Source organism: Strigops habroptila, chromosome 4, assembly GCF_004027225.2.
Source record: "Strigops habroptila isolate Jane chromosome 4, bStrHab1.2.pri, whole genome shotgun sequence".
NCBI lineage: Eukaryota > Metazoa > Chordata > Aves > Psittaciformes > Psittacidae > Strigops > Strigops habroptila.
In genome coordinates, this window is record NC_046358.1 from 15,603,715 (window position 1) to 15,625,794 (window position 22,080).

At 37.3% G+C, this 22,080-nt stretch overlaps 1 protein-coding gene across 9 annotated transcripts in view; it reads left to right on the forward strand.

Moving 5' to 3' along the window:
* Nucleotides 1–22,080, forward strand: part of PCNX1 (pecanex 1) — a 92,435-nt gene that overhangs the window by 10,180 nt on the left and 60,175 nt on the right. For 7 of the 9 annotated variants that reach the window (XM_030481189.1, XM_030481190.1, XM_030481192.1 and 4 more), the window contains exons 3-6: nt 4,261–4,366; nt 7,411–7,456; nt 8,388–8,477; nt 10,078–11,775. In XM_030481189.1, the coding sequence (XP_030337049.1) occupies nt 4,261–4,366; nt 7,411–7,456; nt 8,388–8,477; nt 10,078–11,775 (1,940 nt within the window). Of the gene's footprint in view, nt 1–116; nt 174–4,260; nt 4,367–7,410; nt 7,457–8,387; nt 8,478–10,077; nt 11,776–22,080 lie in introns of all 9 variants that reach the window. The other 2 variants (XM_030481197.1, XM_030481196.1) reach the window with 1 other exon arrangement.

The window sequence follows — 22,080 nt, forward strand, 5'->3', positions numbered from 1 at the left end:
AGTTACTACATTATAAGCGTTTGTGAGCTCAGAAGTAGAGGTTAGTTTGATGCTGTGTGTCCTGCTTGCCAACTAAGTTTCATTAACTTTTATATGATCCTTGTTCCCACTTTCAGGTCTCTTAACTAGAACTGGGAACAAGGTCAATGCAGAAATTACGGAGTTACTTTTTGGTAAGTGGGATGTACAGTATATACTAATCTTTGCCTGGAAGCTTACAAGGACTCTGGGATAACATTCAAACCAGTAGAGGGGATGTAGAGTGAGTGTTTAATATTGAGCTGTTACCTTCTTAGTAAGTTCAATTGAAATGCTAGTAACAAAAACCACTGTCTCGGAAGAAAGCGTGTGTGTAGGATTTTTTCTGCTTAAACTCTGCTCCCCTAGCATAAGGTGGATGTAGGGGCTATCCAAGCAGACATACTACCTTAAATATTTACATAATCAGAACATCAGTTTTGATAGCTTCAGCTACAGCATATGATACTAAATACATATATATAGTATAGAGTGAAAAGCTGTCCTAGAGTTTTCACTCCACGATGTGCACCCTCTCTGAGACCACTTTGGATATGAGTATTAGTATTTCTAAAGGAATAATCAGTAGTCTGGTTTCTGTTCAGAAGTTATGTTCAGGATTCTGTTTAGCTTCAGAACTGATTTTTTTTTTTTTTTTTTCTTCCTGAAGATGTTTATCTGCAAAGTAGTGCTTTCATGTATCTGAACAAAAAATTACGTGTTGTCATTTGTATAGGTTTACATGAACTACTCATGTGTATCTTTGGTTCACATTGGTCTGTGAATAGGATCAAACTCAGGGTTTTTATTTGTTTCATAGAAGCTGGGCATGCTTAAGTGAAGAAAAGCCTGCTGGTCCTTAAGAAATGTCTTGGTTTTTTTCTTATCCTTTGTTATAAAGCTAAAATTTTCTACTTCACGTTTTTGGAAGAAGCTAGTGTTAATTTAGAGATGGGAATGTGAATTGTCTTCTGTAGCTTCTAGTGCAGTTGCTGCTTTCGTGCTTAAGGGAATGATGTTAGTAATGCCTCTGTGAGGTTTCATGAAAGCAAGTAATGGGGATACAGGCTCCTAATCACATGTAAGAAGCAGAAGGAATAGTGCAGGTGTAATCTTTGTTGGGTAGCAGTGGACATACTTAGGTACCTTAACTCAGTTTTGCTTTTGGCGATATGAATATGGCTTCTTACTTTCAACCATAGTAGTCACTGACACAAGAACCATAAAGCATTAACCTGATGACACTGCTGTTCCCAATCTCCATCAGCATGGGGGAGCTGTAATCGTGATGCTACATGAATTTCACGTGTACTTCTGCAAAATAAAACTACCCGCTGAAGAATGTTGCATCTTTGAGTTACGTACAGTCTACTGTTAAAAAGCAATCTCTACAATTCTTGCCCTACCTTTTTGCTATTTCTTCTTGCAGTTTTCTGTATCTGGCAGACCTGTTCTTGAGCTTGGAGTTGTTTTGCCCTTTTGACTGTATAGTTAGTGATTCAAGCTTTAAAGAGAACTTAATACTTGTAACTGTCGGTCTAGCATTTGCGGTACAAGCTGTGGTCCTTCTGTGTTTTGAGAGCAGCCTCCTGACTAGTTATCCTGCAATTTTGTTGGAAATTAAAGACAGAAGAAGGTGTTTAAAAGAGAACGAAACTCTTCCACTGCTTTGTCGTGAAATCAAAATTACTTATTCCAAATTCTCTGTGGAAGTTCTAGTCCAAATATGGGAGTTCTTCAGTCAATCAGCCTGTCAGGTTTTAAACTTTTGAATTTATGTAGACTTATGGCCTCTTCAGACTTTCAGTTAGCCTCTGCCACACTAATGTAGCACAACTGCAGGTAGTAATTTTAGATAGGACAGTTACTGGCTTTAGGAATACTATTTTTAATTCGGTTTGTGCAGTCTCTGAATGCCTGTTCTATGGCAATCTCTGTTGCAGGTAGCTGGACAGAATTTATTCTGTTATCTCAATTTGTGTAGTAACTTCAGGTTTTTTGCTTGCAGACTGAAAATTATAGCATTTGCTCTAAGGTATGAAACCAGCAAACTGTAAGAAACTGATTGTAATACTTAACAGTAGAAGGGAATGGCCAGAAGAGTAGCAGAAAATAGCTCCTAAAGGAGTCTATGTGCTGTTGTAGTCCAGATCCTTATGCATATGATTAATCCTAGAAATCTGTACTTTCTGCTGTTCCTGCAGACTTCATTCATTGTTGTTTGCTACTAGCTTTTGTTCATCCATACGTTTGTGAGGGCTGTCATGGAATATAGCAGCTCTGAGTGAAGTGGTGGCGTTGGGTTGTATGGTTGCTTATGCTTATATCTGTTGTTTCACTTTTAGACAAAATCCCCTCCTTCTCCCACCTTGGCTAACTACCCACTTCTATGCATGAGAGTTTATTTGCACTGAGTTATTTTTCTGCTTCATAGGACATAGTTATTCAAACAGGAAAGGAATTCAATCTTTCTGTGAAAGGCTTTCTTTGTTATATCTCCAGTTGTTATACTAATGTACACCAACCTTAATGGTTAAGTGAGAATTTTTCAGTTTAGTCTTCATGTTATGTCCTTATGTGTTTTTTAAAATGCTTGTATAAGGAATACTTTGTTTGGCTAAAGCTGGTGGAAATTACTGAATTTGAATTGTTTATCATTCTCCCTCTTACCTGGTTTTGTCTTAGTGTAATTGGTCGTATCAGATCACAAAGGGCTCTCTAAACAGCTATCAGTAAGAGCATGCTTCTGTCTCAGTGCTGAGCTGTACCAAAATGGTGACTTTTCACTTCTTTTTTCAACTTGCTGGAGCTGTACCATAATTGTTTTGCTAACGCATGACTAGTTGTCTCTTTAAGTTAAAACTTTTACTGACATAATATATTCCTAATGTCAAACTGTCTTATTTTTCATCACCTCTTTCGATGAAAGAAGGTTTAGGGACCTCTAATACCAAGATTGTACCTTTGTCTCTGATATGACAATAGCTTGAAATATCATGCTGTAGAATGAATGATGCTTCAGGTGTTGTAGTCTACAGACAGTTTGTTTACAATATCCTAGGTTGATGTCCCTATATTACAGAAATTATCAAGTGTTAGTCTTATTGCATGAGAATCTTCAGTGAGACTAGCTATTAAGTCCTGCAGTGCTTCTGTCCATTTCTTCCCACTTTTCCAGATGGTTTTCGTCTTCAGTTTCTTTAGTCTAGCTGGAGAAGGGTTGTGCATATGTTCTTTGTCCAGCAAAATGTTGGAGCGGACTTGCCACAGCTCTGTATCATTGATTATTGGGAGGTAATTGTTTATTTTAGGAAAGGAGCCAAGAGGGTCAGTTTCAAATTACATTGCAGTTAACTTGGTTCAGAAGTCTCCTGGTTCAAGATGGTTGAAGAGAACTACTGAGAGAGGAAAAAGGATGCCTCAACTTCTCCGTGTTTACAATTAACAAACAGTGCCAGGCTGGATCCCTGAGTTGTAGTCCCCAACTCATTTCACACCCCATTGTCCTAATGGACAGGTCCGACTTACTTCTGTTTCATAAATATCTGCTTTTGACAAGCTAAATCGTGTTGAATTACAATTTGGTAATATTGATCTGGAAAATACTTTCAAACCAATAGTTACTGTTCTTGAAAGGGTGAAATTAGGAGGATGTAAAAATACATATATTATACCTTAAAATATTTCTTGGTAGGGCCTGTAAATTATCTGAAGGGATACATACATGGGAGTATACCAGGACCCTGTATGTCTCTGCCTTTCCAGTAATCTGTACTGATAGTGTGTAGTCTTCTTTAACCCATCCTTACTCCTGCTTCAAGATCCAGCCTAATGATCTGGAGTAATTTCTCTATATTTAGTTCTATTTAGTACTCTTTCTATCGATTGATTTTTCTGTATATTACAACTTAACAGATGATCTGAAAGTTACACTGAGTACCTAGAGAGAGAATTTCATATGTCAGCATTTCAAATGTCTTGCAGCTCCTAAGTCTTCACGGTTTGTATTGGCTGATAACCTGGACTTTACAAGGCAGCAGCTGCTGTGACTGTATATAGGGTGCTCCAGCTCTGACTGTGCTTCCTGTGTGAAATGGGCAGTATTCATTTGAGATACTGGGATATGTTTGAGTCCCTGGTATTTAAAAATTGTTCTGAATCCTCACTCAGTGTAGACAGACAAACTTCTGTTTAACTGGTAGGTTAATGTTCTTTTTATCTTTTTTTTAATGTTTCTGTCAGTGATCCTGGTGGAGGGATTGAGATGTCAGAGTTCATACGAGAAGCAACTCCCCCTGTTGGCTGTAGTTCACGAAATTCTTATGCTGGGATAGATCCAAACAACCAGGTAAGAATTAAAGCTACTACAGTTGTTGTTTTAGTACTGCTGGCTTTGCAATCCATAATCTTTGCTGGTTTGTTGGTTTGTTTTCTTTTCTTATGTCTTTTAAATTGTATTAGGATAAACAACTTACCTTTCTGTATTTATTAAATGCTTTATTAGTGTTGCATTGCACTCTCCCAGCTGCGTAGCTCTTGCTTCTCCCATCTTGCGTTTTATGAATGGCTGGGTTTTATAAGGCAACTTAGTGTTCCAGCAGAAAGTATTCCTTTTTGCTGTTAGCTTTCTTCTGATTTAGTAAATCAAAATGGCTCAGAGCATGATCTGATAAGTACCAAGACCCTTTGTGGTGGGCTTCCCTCTTCCTTTTAGGATCAGTGAGCAATTAGACAACTCAAGCTTCAATTCCATCCTTATGTTCTAACTTTGTTTTCCTTGCTTACTTTTGTTTGCTCTGTCATTTAAATGTTTAATTGGCAAACTTCAATTATGCTGAATTTCAGGAGGCTTCTGTTAATGTATCCATTGCTGATTATCTCCTGCAATGCTAAATGGCTTTCTGAAAGTTATTGTTTCTGACAGATCAGACTCTGCAGTCAAAATTGTTAATTTATGAAAGTACAAAGCAAGATAACCTGGTAGAAATGGGAAGACCAAAGCTGTGTATTTTAGGATGACCTCTACAAAATTGTCACAATTTTGACACATCAACAGGGGTGAGAATAAAGCAATAAATAAGGGCTGCTACACACCAGATGGAAGCGCTGAAGAACTTGGATCTTATGTTTTAATGCAACTCATTATGCTCTAGTTGCCTTGTAATTTAACTGGGGAAGTTGTTTTGTTTCCTTATTATGTCTGATAAATTTATGCATTGAACTTCCATAGTGCTGATGTGCTGTTCCTTCTATTTGGCTTGTGGTGTTTACCCAGTTGTGGCATCTTTCTTTTACCAATTCTTCATGAGGGCAGGTTGATTATCCAGGCCAGACAGTACAGTTATGTTGACAATAAGCAGTGCAGCATCATATCAGAGATACGTAAGCTATTTTTGAATGACATGGAAATCCTTGATGTGGTATTACAATATCATCTCTCTAATTAGCTCCCTGAGCAAGCAGCATATAATGTAGTGTAGTGTTATGCTAATGTTGGTGTTTTATCTGAATCATGCTCTGTTACACAGCATAGTTACTCAAAGAGATTTTCTTCTTGGAACAGAGCAGATATTTGGTAGTGTTCAAAAGAATAGGAAGTAATGGTCCATGTATGAAGACAGAGCTAGGCTGGGGATCATGTTTCTTTGACTGGTCTTTTGGGGAAAAAAACCTGTTCCAGACATACTCATAACAGTTTTAATGTTAAAGCATATGAAGAAGCTCTGTGTTATTTCCTGTGTGCTTTAATGCTGACACTGTAACACAGTTAAAGCGACCATGAAAGGAAGTAGATTGTTTAAAATGTGTTTATGTTGATAAAATAAGTGCTCACTGGACCCTGTGATTTGAATTTGCAGCATCAAAAGGGTATGTGAACAATAAGCATCTGAGTTTGGTCCAGTTTTTTGTGTACAATAGCTTTCCCATGCTGATGCACTTGTATGCAGCTGCAGTATTCAGCACGGCATGTTACTGAAGGAGGGGGGGGGGGAAATTAAAACATGGAAAAATTACTAACTAAAAGTGTGTGTGATGATGTAGTAAAGAAAATGCATTAAATAAGCTCTGGTTGCTTTTTTGCATTACATGCAGCAAAGCATGTCCTTCTGTAGTGTGGCTGAATAAAATCTGCACGCATCTTCAGATTACCTTATATTTGTTGTGCTTACAGAGAAGAAGCACTAGAATTATGCTCTTTTCCCCAATGTCATTTAAACTAGGGATCTTTGAAAAGCAGCATCTCAATACAGTAAGGTCAGATTGTCATCATTTTTATGTGTTTTGGGTTCAGATTTTGCCTTTGAGTGCTATTCTGTCTTATTTCTGAGTGGTTTAATTATTTGACACATGCATTTTTGTGTACTGTTCCGAGCTCTTTGAGAGAGGTGGTACTGCAAATATTATTGAAGGAAAGACCAAGTTCTGTTTAGCACGTCTGCGAATTAGTCTGACACAGATTACAGGATGTATATAAAAAAGTGGACTGCAAACCTAAGCAGGTAGCTAGTTTTCACATGAGGGAGGTACATGCCTGCTGGTTGGCCATTGAACATGGCTGAAAAGCAGATTCTGTAAATTTGAAATGTGATTGTAGCTAAAATCCAAGAATAGATCAAGGAATACTGCAGTTTTCCACTAACCGGTTTACTTGCTTTGAGGTAACTGTAATCTGTGTCCTTGGAAACTGTCTTCAAAAGAAAAATTGCATCTGCAGGAATGAGGGGGAGGAATAAGATACAGTAAAATGATTAGGTTAAATTGATTTAAGTTTATTCCGCTGACAGCAAGGATCATCCTGCCATATCCTCTGCACATGCTGCTGCCACTTTCCATGTACCACACTTAGGTTCTCTGGTTACCTAGTTATTGCATCAAGTCTGACAGACCTGAAAACTAACCCTGGTAAAAAAAAATGTATCTTTTCCAATGGGAGCAGTTTCTGGATTTAGCTTGGTGTTTACTGTGTGAACAGGTAGATGTGGTGTTTTCTTTAAGCATTTTGGGTAACTGTGATCACGGCATTAAACATTTAGCTTTACAACAGCAGTTACCACACTAGTAGTTTGCTTCCACATGAAGTATTTTCAAGGAAAATTCCTAGCTTAGAAACTGTTCTTAAAATTAGCATAGTAAAATCTCCTGTACACTGACTATAAAACAGAACAATGCAGTAATATAGTTGGGTGCATAATTAAATGCCTTGTCATCTCTGTTTGCAGTGGAAACATTCTGAGTCAGAGAGGATTTTGCAGTACTGTCCTGTTGGATACTTTTCTGCCTTTGGAAATCTCTGCTAGGTGTATAGACGAATGCATGCATTGCAGTAATAGAAAACAACAATTGGGTAATTCGTGGTAGTTCACAGCGTTTTTCATGATTCCCTCTTTCTAGGTTGGATCTGGGTTATCTCGTCTGGGAACAGCAGCAACCATCAAAGGTGAAATTTTTGCCTACTTCTTAAGATTACCTTGCAAGTAGCACTTCAAATCACTGTTCCTTACAACATTGTTTCTAAATACCTTGTTCATTTTCAAAACTTTTCTGTGAGCTATGTATGGCATTTACTAATTGGAAGAAATCTTCCTTGCGGTTGCAAATTATGTGTCTAAAACACTAGGAGAGAATATCCTGGAACCCATGCTTCGCTTGCCATGTAACAACAGGGTTTGGGTGTGTTGTGGTTTGTTTTGGTTTTTTCTCTTTTTTTTTTTTTTGGGTGTTTTTCTTTTTTTTTTTTTTTTTTTTTCTTTGCTTGTAAGTGCAGAGCCAAGGGGTTGGTTTGAGTGGACTTTTCCCTCCTGTTTTGAGTTCTAGGCAAGCAGTCGCCCTTCTTGTATTGTATTTCCACGACTTGATAATTTCTAGTTGCTTGTTATCTAGCACAAGTATTGTCCAGGACAACCCTTATGAACTTCTCTGAGATGAAAAGATAAATTATTTGTAATAAGCAAAGTTGCTATCTTGCACATTTATTAAACTAATAATAAGAGAAGAAAATGAGATGTGAGGGGTTTTTATCTTCCTGAATTTTCCTTACCATTTTTTATCTATACAAGTATTTTATTACGATGTATCCCTAATTTTTATTGGCAAGCCCCACTGGCTTCTGTGTAAGGTACTCTTCCAGTTCTTCATGCAAGCTCTGTGTAGTTGAATGAAAACTTTCTTGTATACAAAATAAAAGAAACAGAGTAGGCAGTGCTTATCTCTGACAGATAAGAGAAAACTTGTGTTACTTGTAAGTGTTGTTTACCTTCAAATGAAGAAATAAAAGCAGGTCTTTCATGGCAGGTGAGAGATCTATGGTGTATGTAGATGTATGTGTTAATATTTTGAGCACTTGTACTCTTCTTTCTTAAAATTCACAGGAGATACTGACACTGCCAAGACCTCTGATGATATCAGTTTAAGTCTTGGCCAGAGTTCTAGCCTATGTAAAGAAGGAAGTGAAGAACAAGGTAAAATTTCTTCTTCTGCATATAAAACATGGTATTTTGTTACCAAAGACCCTTTGCTTAACATGCTAAGTAAATTCATGCAATTTCTTGATAGACAGTAAGAAAGGGGATCTTGAAGTTCTCTATTTCTTAATTACTCTGAGTTCCTGGGATGCATAGCTTGAACACTTTTAAACTTCATTATTTCACTGTCTGTTTATAGTTCTGGCATCTTCCAGCAGGTAATAAGTATTTAATGTCTCTTTACTGCTGAAAGATAGCTAGCTTGTATGTCCCTAGGTGATCTCGCTTGTACTGAAAGTGTCCTGGGGTTCATGGGCTTCATTGTAGACTAATTTGATTTGCTTTCCAGTATAACCAAATGTGTCAGGCATACTTTTCTGTAAAATAAATAATCCTGCACAGAGTTCTGTGTTCAGAGCTACAGGCTTCTAATGTGTGAGCTATGAGAGTTTTGTAATTGTTTTTTCCTAGTATGTTAGGAAACTGCTAGTTTGTATTCTTCAGTTATCCAATTTTGTTTCAGATCTCATTTTTCATGTAGCTTCATTGCCAGGAAAAAGTCTGTTCAGACTAAAATGGAGCATAAAACTGTAGGGAACTCTTTTGTTTGCCGACTAAATTTAGAGTACCTGCTGATTAGCAGGAAGTTAACTCTAGGAATATTATAGTTCATTTTGGCCAATCTAATCAGACTGATGGGTTCCTTTCAGTTACTATGTTATGCAGTGCAGAAAGTATGTTTAAAATAGAGGATTACAGGTGGCCATGGTGCTGTAGTAGGCAGCAGTGTTCTACTACTTTCAGCTCTGTAACACAACCGTTTGTGAAGTCTCTTAAGTTACACATGTACAAATTCATTCTACAAAAATTTAGCAATTGTGGTAACTTAACTTGGCCTCCAGATCTTCTATTTTTAGTGACAGTGCCAAAAAGGAAAGTAGGCTGACTTTCAGTACTACCTGCAGGTGGACATTTTTACTTGCAGATTACAGAAACAGTATCTCTGACAAGAGCTGACAGCAAATCCTCATGATCTGTTTTAACAGCACCAGTAGTTAACTGGTAGTAAAACTCAGTAACCTCCTAGGGAGTTTCATTCTAATACCACTAGACCTGTGCCAGTGCCTGCATCTTTGCTAACTGTGAGCTTACTTGGTAACTGGTAGAAAAGGTGATTTCCGTTGGCATTTTTGTGATTTCAAAGTTAATCTGTGTTCTTTAATAATTTTAAAGTTTATGTGGAACAAACAGTTTATCATATGTAGGAAGTAAAACAAAAGGCAGGGTACACTTTTAAGAAACTTTGGGATATGTAAAAACATTGTCTGACACACATGAGCAATAGAGGAGTTGGGGACTTGTCAGAATGGTGTTGTCTTTTATTAGCTGCTAAAATTAGGCTGGTGTTGATGGTTTCTTTTTTATGTATATAAAAAAAGTATCAGATTTGCTCAGGTGCTAGGAAATCTTAAATGATAATGTAATGCATAGTACTTGCAAATGGATTTGTCAGTTTATTTACTTTATCTGATATACAATCTGCTTTACAACTGGTTGTTTATAACTTACATGAATATTTTTAAATGTACTTAAACAGATTTGGCAACGGATCGGAAGCTTTTTCGTCTGGTGTCGAATGACTCGTTTGTTTCCATGCAACCTTCATTATCCTCTGGACAGGATTTGCCAAGAGACAGCAGTGACAAAGTGTGCCTCTCGAACAACCAGCTTGTGGACCAGTCTAAAGCCAGTGCATGTGACACAGAAGTAGCTTCGCTTGTAACTCTGCATTCTCACTCCTATAGGAAGGATCATAGACCACGAGGTGTACCAAGGACTTCTAGCTCTGCTGTCGCTTTTCCAGATGCTTCATTAAATGACTTCCCTCTCTATCAGCAAAAACGAGGACTAGATCCTGTCAGTGAGTTAGAAGCTTCCAAGCCCCCTTCTGGATCAAGAGAGTCCTTGGCTGAGAACTCTTGCATTTCGGGAGTCTTTCAATTAGATGACATTCTGAAAAGTAGCAGCCCTCAACCATTGGCTAAGAGTGGGAAGAGCAAATCCTTGAAAGCAGACAAAAGTGTGGACAGTCTGAGAAGCCTGAGTACTAGAAGCAGTGGTTCAACAGAAAGCTACTGCAGTGGGACCGATCGTGACACTAACAGTACCATCAGTAGCTATAAAAGTGAACATACTAGCTCAACACATATAGAAAGTGTGTTGTCAGAGCATGAGGAGGAGTCTCCTAGAGAAGAAAAAAAGGACGGTAAGAAAAAGGACTGTGGTGTTGACTCGGATGACAGTAGTTCTACTACTGACAAAAGGACTAGTAGCGAAAGGACTGCTGTGGAAGTGAGCACTATCAGTGGTGTTCAAGAGAGAAAGGGTTCTAACGCATCTGATGAGATGCACAGTCAGAAAGGTCTTGGTGCCTCTGCTTCAGAAGAGGCTAATAAGAACCCACATGCCAATGAACTGACTACACAAGCTGACAGGCCACCTGGGAAGGCTGCTGAACAAAGAGATGAGCAGAGTGAGAAACTAGCTGTGTTAGTGGATTCAAGAGCTTCTAAGGAAATGAGTGGAAAACAAAAAGAGGGCGATGTTCGACCAAAATCGTCCAGTTTAATACATCGAACAGCCTCTACCCACAAGTCCAGCCGGAGAAGGACAGGAAAAAAGCGGGCTAGTAGTTTTGATTCAAGTCGGCACAGGGAATATGTCTCTTTCCGAGGTGTATCTGGTACTAAACCTCACAGTGCTGTGTTCTGTCATGATGAGGACTCCAGTGATCAAAGTGACTTAAGCAGGACTTCAAGTATGCAGTCAGCTCACCAGTTCAGCAGTGATAGCTCTTCCAGCACCACCTCCCATTCATGCCAGTCTCCTGAGGGAAAGTACAGTGCTCTAAAGACCAAATACATTTCTAAAGAACGTGGGGGCACAGAGCCTGAAAATGCTCACAAAACCCTTGTAAGCTCTGAAGGAATTAGCAAAAAACGGTCTACACGTCGGACTTCTAGCACAAACAGTGCCAAGAACCGTGCCAGAGTATTAAGCCTGGACAGTGGTACTGTAGCTTGTTTAAATGACCCAAATAGTTTGATGGCACCAGGTAACATAAAACAGTTAACCACTTCAAAATCTGATTTGGAAGCCAAAGAAGGAGAGGTGCTAGATGAGCTATCTCTGTTGGGAAGGGCTTCACACTTAGAGTCAGTCACTCGTTCTAGGAATAGCTTACCAAGCCAGGCTACGTTTCCTGAAGGGGAAGAGCAAGAATCAGCAAGTGGAGGTAAGTAAATAACCTACCAGAAGTACCTTGCCATGTTTTGTTAATGAGTCCGGTATCTGTGACTTAAGTTGCATCTATGCTTAAGCGTCTTTCTGTTTCTTCCTTCTTGCCTAGTAAAATGACAAAGCATTTCCTTCATAATCTATGGGAAGATCTACAGAGATGGGGGTTCAATTCAAACAAATGTTATGAAATCTATAGGTAGAGCTGTTATGGGTTTGTAACAGGCGGTCTTTGTTAACACGAGCTGTATCTTAAACTTACTACTTGTGATCAGATCAGGCCTGCTCTATTGTATTACTCAAACTTCAAATTCTGTGTACTATTTTAAAAGTTAACAATAAAAGAGAGACTGTTTTTGTTTGGAAGATTGTGCAGTTTAGGAAATTGTGAACGTGGAAGTGATTGTTTGACACTGCTGCTGCCTCTTAGATGAACTCTGACATGGCTTGAGGTGGTGTCAGAAAGACCCAAACAACCCTAAACCATTACCATGCTGCCTTGAATTGTGCATTCTTATGATGGTCTAGTTCCTGAGCTGAATTCTCCTAGGGATTTGGTTTTGCTTTGCTTTGCCATTGTTGGCTAGACAGTGGTGTTTACTTTGGGGTTTTTTTTTTTTTTTTTTTTGTTCTCATTATGAGAACACAGTAACCTTCCTGTGCTGGAGAGAGGAATGTAGTTTGCTCTTGCTTTCTGTAACTATTGCTTTGCTTGGTGTAATGTTAGTACTGAGCCTACCTGCAGTAGCTGGTATTAATACAGATTTTTTGGAGCTCTTAGTTTTTTGTTTATTGCTTGTTATGATGTTCCAGTCTGTTTCTTGGTTAGCCATATTGAGTGCCTTAACTAGGCGGCTTTTTATGTTATGGAAGATTAGTGGATTTAAAATATTTTTCAGAGCATATGAGATTGCTAATTACCTTATTCTGACTTTTGGGATTGTTTAAGAAGGAAATACTTACCAGATAATCTGGATCTTATTAGCTAAGCGCACAAATGCTTCATGAAACTGTATTTTAGATCAAGACAGATGTTTTTAACAACTTGTAGCAAGTTTACTGTCTTTGCTATTTAGACTGCCTAAGCGAAGTGTCGTGACTCTTCCATCTTGAAAGGAGAGACTTCCATCACTCAGTGAGATGAGATATGACCAACAGCTCTTTCTCCACTGACATAAGAACAAACTCTAAAAATCAGTACAACTAATTGCTGGGGGGGGGAAATAGCATGCTACACTGAAGTTCACTGTATTGATTACTGATCAAATTTGACTGTTTGATAATTAGTTCAGACCTATTTAGGTGCCTTCACTTAAAAAAGAAAAAGCGTACATTGGTACTCTCTTGCTGTTATTCCTAGTAACAGAGTTGCAGTAGCTTTAATGAAAGAGTTCAGATTGCTCTTTTTGTTCTAACTCTGCAAGCTAAACACTTAATACACACTATTATTAAGCTTTGTTAAAGTGACAGCTCCCCTTTAGTGAGAGTAATTTGACTAATAAAAGGTCTGATTTATGTATTTACTGTTTTGACTCTGCTCTCCTTAGCAAATTGAAAATGATTTAATTTCATTTTGGTTTGTGTTATTACAGTTTAAAACTGTTAAGGTTTTCTCCTTATATGCAAAGAGGATTAATATACTTTACCTTGTAGAATATGTCAGACTTCATATACACTCACCAGTTGTCACTAGTCTGAAAGAATTGGTGCATGACTGATGCTGTATGTTACCAAATACTTTGGTTCCTCTTTTAAAGAGTGAAATGGTGGGGAAGTCCAACCCTAACACGTTTAAATGCAATCTTAAAGATAGAAATCTATAGCAGCTTAAGCAGTAAAGTCTTGCTGTCAGTCTTGCTGGATTATTTAGTTTCCCCTTCAAACTTTGTTTGCATAATGGTCAGTTTGAAGTTTTTAGTATTTTTAATAAATGGCAAGGACCCAAGTATTACTTGTCTATGGGTTTCAGGCTGATTTAAGAAGCAATCTGAATATAAGTTCGCCAGATTTGATGACATGATTAATTTGCTGTATCATACACTTGCTGTATCTTATAGTTTTTTATTACCAATAGAATAGGATGTGTTTCATTTATGATTGTAAGAAACTAATGTCATTCTGCTTTTTTGAAAGCAGGCCAAAACCACCACTGTTCTTTAGCATTGCTTAAACATTTATGCAGTCATGTCTAGCATCAAGCCAGTAATTATTTTGAATTTATCTGTTCATGATCAATCTGAATAATTCCTTCATATTGTCCTTCATTTCTCCTGGTTTTTCTTTTGTGTGGGTTTGATTGTTTGTGTGGTTTTGTTTTGTTTTGGGGGGGAGAGGGAAGGGAGGATTTTACCCCAAAATTTATAGCTTTTATTACAAGTTTTGTAACAGCTGTATCTTTATTGTAGCTTTCTTCTTTGGGCTAACCTGTAACTGATAGTAATCAGAGGAAATGTTTTAGCTTTTTATAGTCTTAAGTTGCTCTTTATTCAGTATTTCTCATTATCGCATTGTCGTCACCTTTTGGGAGTGTTTTTAGTGTAATACATATAAATGTGTACGTGTATAGAAATTATTCGGTCAAATTGAGAAGTTATTTACATATAGCAGATGCATTTATGGAATAAACTTGGTTCAGATTTTCATAAGATCAGAGGATATTGGTTGGATGGGATTTTTAGAAATTGTCTTGTCCAACCTCATGCTGAAAGGATTATTTTACATTAATATTTTTTAATTTCTGTGATTGCCTATGATAACTTTCTGAAGCAATTAACAGATGCCCCAAAAGACTGCTATTAACACATGCTCCTTTTTTCACGTAGCAGCTTTCAGTTTCTATTTTTCAAATAGGACTTGGATCAGTAATTGTAACTTAATTTTATCTTTAAATCTTCAGGGAGTAAACTACAAAGTACATTCTTACTTGTTTGTGTAACTGCTGAAATGTTTCGTAATGGATATGGCCTTTAGTAATCTTTTACTAAGCAGGATGCCCTACAAGGTTGTACGTATTTTCCTTTAGCAGATACAGCTTAGCAGTTTCACTTCTGTCTAATTATGCCAGGAAGTGGTGGATGACTCACTTTTTACAAGCTAACTTGTGTATTTGAATAGAAATTGCAGTTTGTTAAAATGCAGACAAACAGGACTCAAATTCTGTTACTAAATACATGTGGTGGATGTATACAGAAAAATGGAAGATGTCTTGTAATTGTTATCCTTGTTTGTAACTCAGCCTCTAAAAGTAGCTAGTGAATTGATGATATATGGGTTAGATGAAGTTGTTTAAATGTCTAAAAGTTTGCCTAGATGTCCAGTGGTATTTCAGAAATACTACCTTGGTACTCTCCTGTGCTTGGTTTCTGTCGGATGTGTGCTATTCCCGGAGTGCTGTTTGTAAAGATTTAAAAAACCAATGTAATGCCATCTATGACACAGTGATGTTTTGTAAAACTCGAGCTGACCTGAAAAATCAAATATTCTCTCCCAGTTCTATTTAACTGTAAAAGATGCACTCTTCAAATTGCTAGTCTTTTACAGCTTGCTGTAATTTAAGTTTTCTTTATTTACTTCAAGATCTTGAATTACATAGCCTTTTGTAAATAAAACTGCTTGTAATGTAATGCATTTTTTTCTTCTGTGCATTGCATAGTGATGTTGAAGTAACAGCTCATACTGTTCCTTTGTGGTTTGTGGTCTGCAGCATCTTTACAGGCAGGCAAAATAGGGTTTGTGAGCTTGGATTAGAATCTTGTTTCATATGGCACATGGAAACCTGTTAATCTTTTCAGTCTGCATGTATTTGTACATCTATGCTTAACGTATCTGCCTGTAATCATTAGACAGTATTGCCTCCAAAGTTAAAAGTACAATTTTGTTCTCTGCCATGCAGCCAATGGTCATGTCAGCTGTTAGAAACATATCACTTCTTTCCTACTATGCTCATGTTGCGTGTGGTTTACAGACATTGTTTGTTTTGCCTGTGTTGTAGAGCTGTTCTGTACTTCTGTTGGCTTTAGTTTAATATGTTTTCTGCAGGTGAAAATTTAATACAGTTATGGAAGATGGGACTTCTGGTCTGTTTTCTAGGAGTCTTATCAGTTCACATTCAAACTGCTAAACCAAACAGTTTTGTGTGAGAAATCACATTCTGAAAGAGTTCAGCAGTGGTAGAAACTGAAAAACATATGAAGTTACTATAATCTGGTTGTGTGTATGCTTGTTATCTCTATTCATGTGTCCAGCAGGACCCCTCCTGTAACTGCATCAGAGAAATCAGATTAGCCAGAAGAAAGGGGGCTCTGCTGTATGAGGCTCTTTATTGGAACCAAAAGACTGTATTCCATTACTTGATTTTTAGATGTTAATTATCAGTGTTGTAATGTACATGGCATTTGGTTCAAGCATTTTCGTGTTAGTCCTTCCCAGTATCTGTCTTTGGAAGCATAATGCTGTTCTGTCACAGCTTTTGTGTGTAAAGGTTGGGTTTTACAGAATTACCTCTGACTATGGGTATCTTGTCACCTCAGTAGAGGTGAGGTGTTGCCATTGAACACAAAGATGTAAACAGAATTAGGAGTGATGTTTGAGGCCAAAATGGAATTCTGCAGTTTTGGAACTAAGAATGACATAACACTTGGAATGAATCTTGCATCTCTTAATTGTTAATCACTGCTTACTAAAGCGAAATGCAGTTTTAGTATGTTGTGTGGGGACTCCATCCTGGCTGTTTTATCCCCTTTCTAGTATTTATGGATAGTACAGGAACTTTCATTAGGTGACTTATGACCAATGTAATTACCATAAAGGTGGTGATGGGGAACAAACAAACCTCGGGTTTTGTCCAACTCTCAGCAGTGGCTGTTGAGAGCCAGGGATGTGTAATTGCTTGGCAAAAGTTCTAAGTACTAGTGGTAAGAGGCTTCCTGTCACTTGGTAGAAACACATTCCTTTAGTGTGTCTCCTACTTAGTAGTAGATACTCTACCTAAAGTTCTGCAGGGCTGCATAATTGAAATTCAGGGTACTTAATAGAAGTGCATGCCAAAGCATGACAGCATATACCAGAAGTTAATAATAAAGCAAAACACACTTTATATAATTGTTTGGGTTTTTGGCTAAAACTTTATAAAATTTTTGTAAAACTTGACCCTGGTTAAATTCTCTCAAGCTTCCCAAAGAAACCAGTAGTAGCTCTTTTAAAATACTTCATATTGCTGTGAGTTATTTAAATGGCTTGGATTGGTAATGTTTGTGCAACTACTTCTCACCATAATTTTTACTTGGTTTGGAAAGAATGGTTCAATGTTGTTGACTAGTAGTATGTGGTGTTCGTAAATTTGCCAAGTATTCATCTCAAAAAGGAGTTGAATAAAAAATCTTGACGCTTGGTATAAAAGAAGCTGCATCTGCTAGCTTAAGTTTATAAGCCAGTTTTTTTTTGGTGGTCCTTTGTAGTTGTACCTGGATTTACTGTTACTCATCTAGAGTGGAAATAGTTCTGGGCGTTCTCTGAACTGTAATGGAAGTGCTCACATTGCTGCCAAATGTAGCTGAGATGTAACTCCAGGATATATCAACGTCGGCTACTAATTAACACTTGGAGTTTTAGTTAATAGAAACCCATTCAAAGCAAACATGACTTTCTGTGTGTGATATATAGAATACCGCTTATGCTGGAAAGGCTGTGTGTTCTAAGATTTAAAGCATCTTGTCCTTAAAGGTGAACAAACCCAAATACAAAGTCAGAATTAAGTTTCATAAAGATTTATGTAGGTTATGAACTTTTGTCTGCTGTATGAACGTACTAGTAGCAATAGCCCAAATCCCTGGATTTAGGGACTGTATTGCGCAGGGGATCAGGTTAGGTCATAGCTTTAGCTCTTTGACAGCAAGTCCATCAGCATCACATTCAAGAAGTGTGTAACACCTAGTGTTTTTAAACTTAGAATAATTCAAGTGGGAATTATAGTGAAGTAGAATAACCAGGGCTTCCTAGTTCTGTCTTTGGCATTAGTACAGAAATCCATCTATCAAGCTGGTCGGTAAAAATGTTTGGTTCAGAATTCAAACCAGATGGTTTCATTGTCCTGCTTATTCCCTGCTTGACAGTGTTTTGCTTTTTGAGTTGTTGTAGTGACTGGTTTGACGTAATTGTAAATATTCCTCCAGCCTAGTCGCTAACTTGTTTTCTTCATACATTCAACCACAACACTGAATTCTTGGGCTTTTACTTCCCTTGTTTTTCTCTTCTTGTGTGTGTCAAGCTTTCCTGCCTAAATTGTGTGTTGTTTTCCGCTGCCCTATTTTCTATCAAAAGTTTCTTATCTTTATATCTTTTTTAGCTCTGTTCTTCATTGTTTCTCCTTTGATGCCCACATCTCCATTCTTCAGAAATTGGCATTAGTGATTTTTTTCATTAAATGTCCACGTGAAGTTCTATTACTATAAGCCAATACTTCGTTTTTCCATCAGAGAAGTATAAGGAAACCCTGCAGTTGTAGGTTTTATGATGTTGCGTAATCCATGGTAATTAATACCTGTAAATTGAAGATATGGACTAAACTGACTCCTTTCTACTTGGGTACCTTAAGTGTTAGGGCACATGAGAATAAACTACAAATGCATAAACCATGAGGACAGTGGTGGTATTAATCCATAAAGCATGTGAACTATGGCTTTTCTTGGGTTTTGAACACAAATGAGATATAGATAGTCAATACAGAAGAACAAAATTTCAGCAATTTGTTTTGGCAAAGTATCTTCAATGTTGGAAGACAGATTTCATTGCTTATGTGTAATGCATGTGCCATAAACTATTAACTTCAAATTTCATTGAGAATTTGTAAGGTTGGTCATTACTAGTGGTTGAAAATAGTTGGATTACAATTTCCCATTTGATAGGGAGAGAAATGGCATGTCCAAGCCATCACCCAGGTTCCATGCACATGCTTAACCATGCTTAACCTGGCTAATGTTCAAAACCATCTAGGCTTCAAGTGATGTTTGGTTTTTTTTCTTCCCCTTACTCCCCTTTCCTGAGAAGAGTGAAAGACACTGTTTCCCTTGTGTGTGTTTTTGGTTTTTTGGCTTTATTTCCAGTCAGACTGAAGTTTGCAGTTTTTATCCTGCGAACTTTGGTTTTCCATGTGGATACTTTACCTCTGTATTACCTCCATACTGCATCTTTCAAGGAATCTTCTTACTTGGCAATAATTTATCCGAGGTGCCAGGCTTATCTTTTTTATCTAGAAAAAATTAAATGGGACTTGTTGATGCAGTAAAACTTGGAAATTCTGCTTTTTCATCTCATGTTTCCTCGATTTCCATCTTATAAGTTTGGGTTAGAAGCAGTGGTACATACATACATGGTGATGATGTAAATGTTTTGACTTGTATGTATACATGTTTCTGTTTGAAAGCAAATATTTCTATTTTATGTTTCTTAAAGCTAGTTATTGTAGAAAAATTGTATAGTTGTAGTTTAAAACTTTGGGTCTTCATTTCTGTTTAAAACTTTGAGGAACTGTAGACGTTTACATCAAAAGCACTTGTGTAGTGTAGTGAGAAACTTTGGAAAGGCATAATCTGTGGACAGGATAGTTCAGCCTGTGTTCAGATGCTTCCAGCCGTTTGGCAAAGGATGCAAATTATTTGATGATGTAGAATTTTCTCTACGATAAATTTTAGTCCTTTTATTGGCAAAGTAACATTCCAAATGTGTGATGCTGAAATGATATCCTCATGACTTTCTAGGTTTGTAATTGCTAATTTGGCTTTTTTCCCCTCAGAAGTGTAATGAAAGGGGAGAAAAAAAAATTAATTTTAAGAATTGTCTGTTCATATGCACAGTCCCATTAACAAATACAAAAGTCGTTTCCTCTTAGAGATTAGATTTATTGTATCTGGGAATAGGTGTGGGAGGGTTAAGTTTGCTACAAAGGTGTCATTAGGTCTCCATCTCTTACTGATCGTGGGATGCAGGTCTGCATTTCTGACTTGTGCACTTTGAACTTCAGACATGATTTTTCTGTTCTTGAGGACAGATCATGTTGAGGGCTCAAATTCATTTGACAATGTGTGGAAGAAATTTATGCTTAAATTTATTGATATTAATGTAATGTCTCAACATAGAAGTTTAGGATTAAACAGGAAACCAAAACAGACTTCAACAAACACTGTAAGCTGAAAGGCTTGTTGTCTTTTCCTGACTTACTTAAAGTAAGCTGGAACTGTATAAGTGTAACCTATGTTATCTTTCCCTATTAGATGTGTATTTTGTACATGGGTTTAGATACCGGATCTTACCTTTCTGGAGTCTAGAGTAAGTAAGTGGTTTAAATAGCATCAGAGAAGTGTGAGTGATAGTCTAAAGATACATTGTAGCTGTCCCTGTGCAGGGATACTTTCATTTGTTTTGTTTTTAAACATGGAAACACTATGTTAATTTGTAAACATTAAAGGAAGCTTTTTTATGTTAAGACAAAGCTATTTCCCTCATGATTAAACTGCTTTCAAAGCGTGATAGAGGATAATTTAGGAGCTTTTATTTACTACATCATGGTTTCAATATATAGCTTTTTGAGACATTGGATAACATTAACAGACTCGAGTTTGTTGGGCTGAAAAGCACTGCAGTCTTTTCAGAAGAACTTAGACTCACTTAGATCCTGAATTTTACCACCTATATTCAGGAAGAGCAGTGTGCAGTGAACGAAAGTTTCAAGATGAATCAAAAGTCCCTTGGTAGATTAGGTAGAAAACTACATCAATACCTACTACTTAATATCTACTGTGATTTTATTTTTTTTTTAAAGGTTAAAGTGAAATAATAAAAAGCTAGCAAATGCCAGAGCTATTGGCCTGTGCAGCTTTGAATATAATCCTCAAGTATATGTGAATTGATTTTTAATTTTTTAAATCTTCAAACATGATTATATCCCTGTCTTCCTCACAGGACACTGCCTCTGTCAGTGCTTGATGTAGGCTTGCTTTAGCGATGAGTTGGAGCTGTGTAGGAAGGACCTCTAGTGTTTCCATAATATGGGCTTCAGTTATTGCAGAAGGTGATGTTTACTGAATAAAGGACATGAAAAGAAAAACAGATGTTGTCAGTGTTAAGTATGCTGCCTTGAAGAACTGCTCTTGAATGCTGGTGCTGCTAAGTAGTTGCAAATGGTAATTAAGATGTAATGCTGATGTTTACCATCTTAATGGTAATTAAGTAGTTTACATTTCAGTTAAGACTAGTCACTGTTCTTTATTTTGTGATGTTTAACTGTGGCCTGATTAGCAGAAATGTGTGGAATTGCTTTTGCATCTGAAGTCAGTGGAAGCTGTGTTCTGAATATGTGAGTTTTTATATGCTGATGTATACACTGGAAAAATTGAGCTCTGCAAGTTGGCAGCCAAAATTAGTGGGCAGTTCTGACCTCTTGTGTGTTAGCTTAAAGTCAGGATTAATACTGTCTTTCCCAGTACTTCAAGTATGAGAGCTATAAAGAAATCCTTGAAGAAATCAGGTTAGAATGTGTATTAAAACAAAGCATAAAACTGTATATTGAACCACAAGAGAAATGTCTTGAATTCTTCCTGAAATACACTGAAAAAGAAGTATCATCTACTCTTGCTTACAATAACAAAAACAGTTGTGGAGGAGTTAAGGAGAAAGTGTGCTATCCCACAGTCTTCCGGAAAATATAGGAGTGGACTGAATTCAGGATGTCCTTAACTTTTAATGTTTTGGTAATGTAATGCTTGTGACTTTAAGCTGATCTTAAAGTGTATCTCTTCATGTAGCTTCTTAGCTTTTAAAGCAAACTATGGATTGAAGTTTCATATACAGTATTCACTTGATAACCTGTGGTTCGTGGGTGGGATTACTCTTGTTCCATGCAGCCCTTGTTTTCTGAGCAATGGCAGTAATACACAGCAGCAGTAGTAGGTTGCTATAGGTTACTATTCCCTGTAGACCAGTGTTAGTCTTTGCTGGTAAGTTTTGAAAGCTTAATGACAGTAATGTTGTAACTTGAAATGCACTTAAGCAAACATGGATCGCTCTGCCTGTGAATCTTTCTGCCATAAAAAAATCATTGCTGCTTTAGTGGGGTTTTTTTATTTTGGCTGGACACAGTCCTTGGTTTTCTCACTCTAGTAACAGGCTTCTTGGCTACCAAGTTGTGACTTCCACTTCAAGATTGTGATTCTACTTTTGCACTGACTTTATGTCAAGTTTGGTTTGATTGTTGTGTTGTGTGTGGTTTTTTTTTTTTTTTTTTTTTTTTCCTCCTCCTCCTTCACTTGCC